Genomic DNA, 7,914 nt, shown 5'->3' on the forward strand with positions numbered 1-7,914 from the left:
TGTGAGTAGCTCCCACAGCACGGACACCATACGACACTGGCAGCGACAACGCATACCATCCATCACCACGTGCAACACAGCGATCTGTCATGTTTCATGGCTAATATACAACACGATGCTCTGTTATAGTAGTATATCATGGTAAATATACAACATGATGCTCTGTTATAGTAGTATATCATGGTTAATATACAACATGATGCCTCAGTTATAGTAGTATATCATTGGTAAATATACAAGCATGATGCTTCTGTTATAGTAGTATATCATGGTTAATTATACAACATGATGCTCAGTATAGTAGTATATCATGGTAAATATACAGCATGATGCTCTGTTATAGTAGTGTTATCATGGTAAATATACAACACGATGCTCTGTTATAGTAGTATATCATGGTAAATATACAACACGATGCTCTGTTATAGTAGTATATCATGGTAAATATACAACACGATGCTCTGTTAAGTAGTATTCATGGTAAATATACAACATGATGCTCTGTTATAGTAGTATATCATGGTAAATATACAACATGATGCTCTGTATAGTAGTATATCATGGTAAATATTACAACATGATGCTCTGTTATAGTAGTATATCATGGTAATATACAACATGATGCTCTGTTATAGTAGTATATCATGGCATCTCTCTTTCCCTCACTCTTTCCTCCCCCCCCCTCTCTCTTTCTCTCTTGTATCTATCTCTCTCTCTCCCCCTCTTCCTTTTCCCCTTCCTTCCCCTCTCTCCCCCTCCCGTCCCCTCTCTCAGCCTCTATCTATCTCTCTCTCCCCCTCTTCCTTCTTCCCTCCCTTCCCCTCTCTCATGCTCTATCTCTCTCTCTCTCTCCCCCCTCTTCCTTTTTCCCTCCCTTCCCCTCTCTCACCCTCTATCTATCCATCTCTCCCCCTCTTCCTTTTCCCCTCCCTTCCCCTCTCTCCCCATCTTCCTTTTTTCCCTCCCCTCACCTCTCTCCCCCTCTATCTATCTCTCTCTCCTCCTCTTCCTTTTTCCCTCCCTTCACCTTCTCTTCCTTTTCCCCTCCCTTCCCCTCTCTCCCCCTCTTCCTTTGCCTGCCACCGCCGCACATACCACACGTCGCTCCTCGTGTCATAGGTGCCCTTTCTACAAGGCTCTCTTATCGCCATCCACTTGACAGGAAGCTTGGCTTTCTTGTCCTTTGCGCTGTAGTAGTCACGCTCGTAGATGTCGCGCACAAGCCGAAGTCAGCGACCTTCACCACGAGGTTCTCGTCAAGCCTGCAGCGACAGAGAGACGCGCGTGTGTCGCGGCGGTAAAGTTACAATCGAATTTCACCGCGGGAGAAGCAATTCGGAAGATTTGACGTAAAATGCATGCACATACGCATGCATGCGTTCACACACGCACGCACGCACACGCAGCCGCACGCACGCACACGCAGACACACGCACGCACGTATACACATATGCACGCACACACCCTCTCTCTCTCTCTCTCTCCCACCACTGATCAGTTGCCACGGCGACACTCACATGCAGTTTCGTGCAGCGAGGTCGCGATGCACGAACTTGAGGTCGGCGAGATACGCCATGCCTTCGCCAATCTGCGTCGCAAACCGGAGCAGGTCCCGAACCGTCGGATTCTACAAAAGAGGGCACCACGCAAGATGAGATTACAGAGATAATATGGTGGCGGAGATTGTATATAGCAACCCCGACAGCCGTTGACGCTTCGTCCGTCGAGTCTGAATCCGCAGAAATATCTGCACGCAAAAAATACGCGCGGTATACAGTATACTCACGTTGCTCTCGTTGCGTAGGTAGGAGAGAAGGTCGCCGTGTTTCATGTAGGGGAGGATCACCATCGGACCTTCCTTCTTCTCCGGCAGACAGACGCCGATGAGCGTGAGAACGTTCTCGTGGTTGAAGTCGCGCATCATGAGCCCTTCCTGCAGGAACGAGGGTCCAGCATCCTCCTCCTCACTGAGCGGGTCTATAGACGGAGAGGGGGAGGAAGAACATGACATCAGCGCGGGGCTGCGAGGAGGGTCTACACGGAGAGGAGGAAGAAACATGACACCAGCGTGCGTGGCCTGAGAGGGTCTACACGGAGGAGAGGAAGAACATGACATTCAGTGCATGGCTGAGAGGGTCTACACGGAGAGGGAGAAGAACATGATCATCAGTGCGTGGCTGAGAGGGTCTACACGAAGGGGAAGAAGAACATGACCACCAGTGCGTGGCTGAGAGGGTCTACACGGAGGGAGAGGAAGAACATGACATCAGGTGCATGGCTGAGAGGGTCTACACGGAAGGGGGGGGTCGAGAACATTACATCAGTGCGTGGCTGATGAGGGTCTACACGGGAGGGAAGGAAGAACATGACATCAGTGCGTGGCTGAGAGGGTCTACACGGAGAGGAGGAGAAGAACATGACATCAGTGCGTGGCTGAGAGGGGTCTACACGGAGAGGGAGGAAGAACATGACATCAGTGGCATGGCTGAGAGCGGTTCTACACGGAGGGGAAGGAAGAACATGACATCAGTGCCTGTGGCTGAGAGGGTCTACACGGAGGGGAAGGACGAACATGTCATCAGTGCGGGGCTGAGGAGGGTCTACACGGAGGGGAAGAAGAACATGACATCAGTGCGTGCTGAGAGGCGTCTACACGGAGGCGGAAGGAAGAACATGACATCAGTGCGGGGCTGAGAGGGTCTACACGGAGAGGGAGGAAGAACATGACATCAGTGCGGGGCTGAGAGGGTCTACACGGAGGGGAAGGAAGAACATAACATCAAGTACTCACTGCTCTCGACCCAGACATATTCTAGGAAGTACCACTTGTTGCTCTACGGCTGTGGACGGCTACGAGAAATGATCCGAAAGATACGATATTTAGGGTCGAAAATTTGCCAAAGAAAATCTCAAAACTGGAAAGTGTTTTCGTCGATCGTATCGTAATCCGTAATGCCCATCGCTCCAAAAGCGCTACGATGCTCTGGCGACGTTATAGTTGTGCGTTTTTCCTACACTGGGGAGAACCGGAAGCTTTCTGCGAGCCGGTCCTAATCTCAAGGGAACGAAGATGAGTGTGCGGACAGACCTGCCGCCTGAATTTGAAAAGAAAGAGGGGGAAACTCGCAAGCATCGCCTACGAAATCCGTCGGACGAGCATATATATCAGGAGAGAAAGGCGCAGACGTATGGTTAGAGACGAGGAAGAACGGCTCAGCCCCCCTGGAAGAAACGAATCATTGACCAGTAATATGTGCGTAATCATAAATAACAATGACTGCCCCTTATTTAGATTTAAATCGAGCATTAATGTATCTTATCTACATATATACCGTATATCTGTCTTTGTGGCAGCTTTGTTTACAATATATAGTTTGTGTCCCTATTATAAATACATCGCAGCAAATAAACTCAATCACAGATATATACAGTATATCAGTATAACAGTGCAGTGCGTTGGGTATATATCTGTGTTTCATACGACAGTAGCCAGCGTACTACCGACCAATCAAAAACAAAACAGCATAATAAGGCGTTGTTAGGTTTATATTCCACAACGTAGTCATGCAGTCAGACTACACGTGTTAGTATATGGCTGTGTATAATATTACTCGACAGCGAAACTCAGGAACGATAAGCCAGGTGGAGGCTCAAGTAGACTTTCAGCTGTGAAAATGACGTTTTTTCCAGATTTCAAAACTCGGAATCACTTTCGTGAAGCACTCGTGAATCACTTCGTGACTTACGTCTGCGGTGTGCGCGTTTATGTGTATGGCTATTTAGGCGACCAGAGTACGTGTATGTATTGCGTGTGCACGTATTTTTTTCATGTACAGTGTAATATGCGTATGATACAAAATGCCACTATACTCGTAATGCGGGGCCGGTGGTTTACGTCAAACCACAATTTGTAATGATGTCAAAAACGCGGAAGTTCATGTCTGTTCCTTTTATGTTGCATGCTTGTGGTTAGATATACACAGGGAGTCCTGCCACGGTTAGAACACCTGTTGAAGGCACCACAACAGGCTTGCATGTTCTGTCTGCCTTAATGTATGTCCTGTGCTGGTCAAATGTCACGCTGTACTTGTTTCTAGATCCCCAAACCAATGCCAATGCTCTAAATGTCTTTCAAAAATTATACTTTACTGTTTTCCACATACTCATGTCTATATATAGTTCAAAACCTATTTTTTCAACTTTAAAATATAAACAAAATGTCTATAAGCATACAGACACTAAACTGTAGGGGACTTGGAGATCGGATCAAGCGTAGGGATTTTTTTTAAACGCTTTCGTGAACAAAACATACAATCACTTGTTTACAAGACATACACATTGATCCCAAACTGCGAAAACTATGTAAAAGCAGAATGGGGCCTTGAATGTCTAATATGTCCATATTCGTCACAGGCCAGGGGAGTTGCTATTCTATTTAATAATGGCTTTGAGTATGAAATACATAAAAGCAAAAAAAGATAAAAATGGAAACTATATCATCCTTGATATCTCCATAAATAACTCCTTGCAGATTTTACCTTAGCAAAGTCTCTAGTGGTCCAAATGAAGACAAGCCTCATTTTTACACCAACATAATGAAAGATTGTCGAAGAGTTGAGAATGACAGTCTTTATACTATGTGGAGACTGGAATTTGGTAATAGCATCCGACAAAAATTACTAAATTATAAAGCCATCAATAACCCTAGGGCCAGAAACGTGGTAAAGTTGCTTATTGCTGAAAAAGAACTTGTAGATGTGTGGAGAGCTTTTAACGAAGATAAAGCCACATTTTACTTGGGGTAAAAAAAATCCATTAAAATGGCCCGCTTGGATTTTTTTTGGCCCACAGAGGACATGATGTCAAATTTCTTTGAATCTTATATCTTACCAATATAAGTCAGATCATGCCTCCAGTAAAAATTGGTTTAAACACCTCAACAAAATGAACATGGCAAAGGATACTGGAAGTTTAATAATTCCCTTCTAAAAGATCAGAAATTTGTTAGAACTAATAAAAAATGAAATCTATTTAATAAAATCTACTTACGCCAGCCTCCCCTATAATCCTGAATACGGGCAACCTATCCACAAAGGACTTGCAACTAACAATAGATGATCAGCTCTTCTGGGAAACTCTCCTAGTCCAACTAAGAGGAAATATTATACACTATTCCTCAAAAAAAAAGAGGTTAAGCAATGAGCAAGAACGCTCAATAGAAACTAAAATTAAATTTCTGGATGACAAAATTAAAATGGACCCCCAGAACTCCAAACAAAAATTTAGACACTTTAGAACATTCTCAATTTAGAACTAGAGGAGATTAGAAAAAAACAGATCCAGCGGCATAATGATCAGATCCAAGCTAAGATGGTATGAACTAGGGGAAAAACCATCATCCTATTTTTCTCACTTAGCAAAATAGAAATATACAAACAAAATCATGAATGAAATAAAACGGGAGGATGGAACCACTGTTTCGGAACAAAGGGAAATTTTAAGCATGCAAAAAAACTTCTACGAGTTTCTTTACACAAAAAGCATGTTGAGTGTGGACGACAATATCTATTTGACAAACTGCAACGGGCAAATATTCCACTTCTGTCTGAATCGCAAAAAAATAATATGGAGGGACCTATAACATACACCGAGCTTCTAAACGCTTTAAGACGGTCAAAAAATAACAAAAGTCCAGGACTGGATGGCTACACTGCCGAATTTCTAAAATTCTTCTGGGTAGACATAGGATACTTTCTTCTTCGATCTATAAATTTTGCTTATGAAAATAAAAACCTGTCCATAACGCAAAAACAAGGCTTATCACATGTCTACCAAAGCAGGTAGACCTCGCAACTATCTAAAAAATTTGGCGCCTATTTCTCTTCTAAATATCTCATATAAACTCATATCCTCATGCATTGCTGAAAGATTAAAACTAGTCTTAGACAGTATAATTCACGAAGACCAACAGGCCTTCTTAAAAGGAAGATCTATCGCGAGAAAACATAAGACTACTCCATGATGTACTGCTGTTCGAAACTGAGAAGAACAAAATATACCTGGAATGCTGTTAGTATTGACTTTGAAAAGCTTTCGATACAGTATCATGGGATTTTATACTCAAAGTTTTCGACCTCTTCAATTTTTGGTAAATCCATAAAACAGTGGATTCACATGTTCCAATATGGCGTCCTGAAGCCTGCGTTATTCAAAATGGCTTATTTTCAAGATTTTTTTTAAATTAGGTAGAGGTTGCCGACAAGGAGATCCGATCTCGATCCCCCTACATCTTTATCCTCTGTGTGGAAATTTTGGGCATTGCTATTAGAAACAACAAAAATATTAAAGGCATAAAGTTATGGAATACCATATTTAAAATCTCCCAATATGCGGATGACACATCCCTTCTATTAGACGGTAGTGAAAAGTCATTAAAAGAATCGCTAGATGTATTTAAATGTACTATGAAATATCTGGTTTAAAATAACATAGGAAAAACTAAATAGTCTGGCTTGGATCAATGAGAGAGTCGCGATCGACGTTTTTGCCAGAGAAAACAATCTGAATGGACCAACACGTTCAAATCATTGGCGTGTTGAATTCCAAGTTAACAAATTACAAATATTACGGAATGGAATGTACTCCGAGTCATGCGAGACACATTGACCGGTCGGGTTTCAGATATCCACTCTAAATCGCTCTGCTAAACATATCGGGGGATCTCAATATTTCAGCTACTACAATGTGGCCCCGTTATAACGCGATCGTTGAGGTCCATAAAATGTCACTGCGAAAAAAGCGGAGTCGCGCTAAATCGGAGTTCACGCGAACAATGTGACCAGTTCTATACAGTCATGTACACAACATGCACAGAGCAACAAGTCATGTAAACTTATTTAGTTGCGCGATCTATAGGCAATCGTCGCTTCGACCCAAGGCCGGCTTAACTGACCAAAAAACCTTTTCAGTTCCGGAAAGAGCAAAAAAAGGTCCAATGACTCATCGCGTTATATCCGAATTCGCGTTAAATTGGGGTTTCACTGTACTTACTGTTGAGCGTCTTGACGGCCACCTCCCTCTCTCCATCAACCTTATCCACCAGAACTCCCTTGTAGACGCAGCCAAAGTGACCTGTACGAGCAAGCGTTGTTAACACATAACAGCGAGGGTTTCTTATACCTGAGGCACAGTGGCGCACCGCCGTTGTCAAATTTAACATCGCTGTTGTGAAAATGCTCCTGTATTTACTATTTACCCGCCGTTGTCAAAATGGTGTCAACCCAAAAATAAATAGATCACCACGTGCTTCTGTCATATTTGTTGTGTGATTGCCATGTGTGTTTATTGAGTCATGTGACGTGGGGTCTACCCTTTTCCTACGGCCTACGGCACGCTTTATCCTTAACCTTGAATCCATCATGCGCGTTTTTTTCCCAAACCTCCCCAAAAGCCATTACCTCCTTTGTCTCATTTTCCCTCAAAAGAAACACATTGAATGAAGCGAAATCATTCACGTCGATTATCGATCATTTCAGAGTTTAATAATGACAATAATTTGGCAATAAAATGAAATAAAAATAAAATAAAATTAAATTGTCACAATATTTGACAAAATTTGTCATTTTGAACTCCCGATCCATTTCTTACACTTTGTCGCGTAACTCAAACACGAACTCGATCCAGCGGCGCCACGCCAGTTCAACCCGCGCGGGCGCGTCGCCGGGGCGGCCGGCGCGCGGCGGGGCGGGCGCCGCGGGGCCGGCCGGCTCATGAACCAAACCACACGAACCACACAACACAGTCACTTCTGAGATCGCGGACCGTGAGTGTACGTGCGGCCCCCTACCTGGTCCGTGCACGTTCACCGAGGAGAGCTGGTCGCGATCGATGAACTGTCGCGCCAGCTAGCAACCA

The 7,914-nt window shown here is 43.8% G+C and overlaps 1 protein-coding gene across 1 annotated transcript in view; it reads right to left on the reverse strand.

Annotated features, from left to right (window-relative positions):
* The window catches only part of LOC106816110 (hepatocyte growth factor receptor-like), a 10,421-nt gene extending 2,537 nt beyond the window's left edge, over positions 1-7,884 (reverse strand). Inside the window, 6 exon segments of the mRNA XM_014820664.1 lie at positions 1,096-1,219; positions 1,222-1,262; positions 1,518-1,627; positions 1,787-1,977; positions 7,051-7,131; positions 7,847-7,884. Coding sequence (XP_014676150.1) covers positions 1,096-1,219; positions 1,222-1,262; positions 1,518-1,627; positions 1,787-1,924 — 413 coding nt within the window. The 5' untranslated portion in view covers positions 1,925-1,977; positions 7,051-7,131; positions 7,847-7,884.
* Positions 7,885-7,914: the final 30 nt, after the last annotated feature.

Source organism: Priapulus caudatus, unplaced genomic scaffold (assembly GCF_000485595.1).
Source record: "Priapulus caudatus unplaced genomic scaffold, Priapulus_caudatus-5.0.1 Scaffold1288, whole genome shotgun sequence".
Lineage (NCBI taxonomy): Eukaryota > Metazoa > Priapulida > Priapulimorpha > Priapulimorphida > Priapulidae > Priapulus > Priapulus caudatus.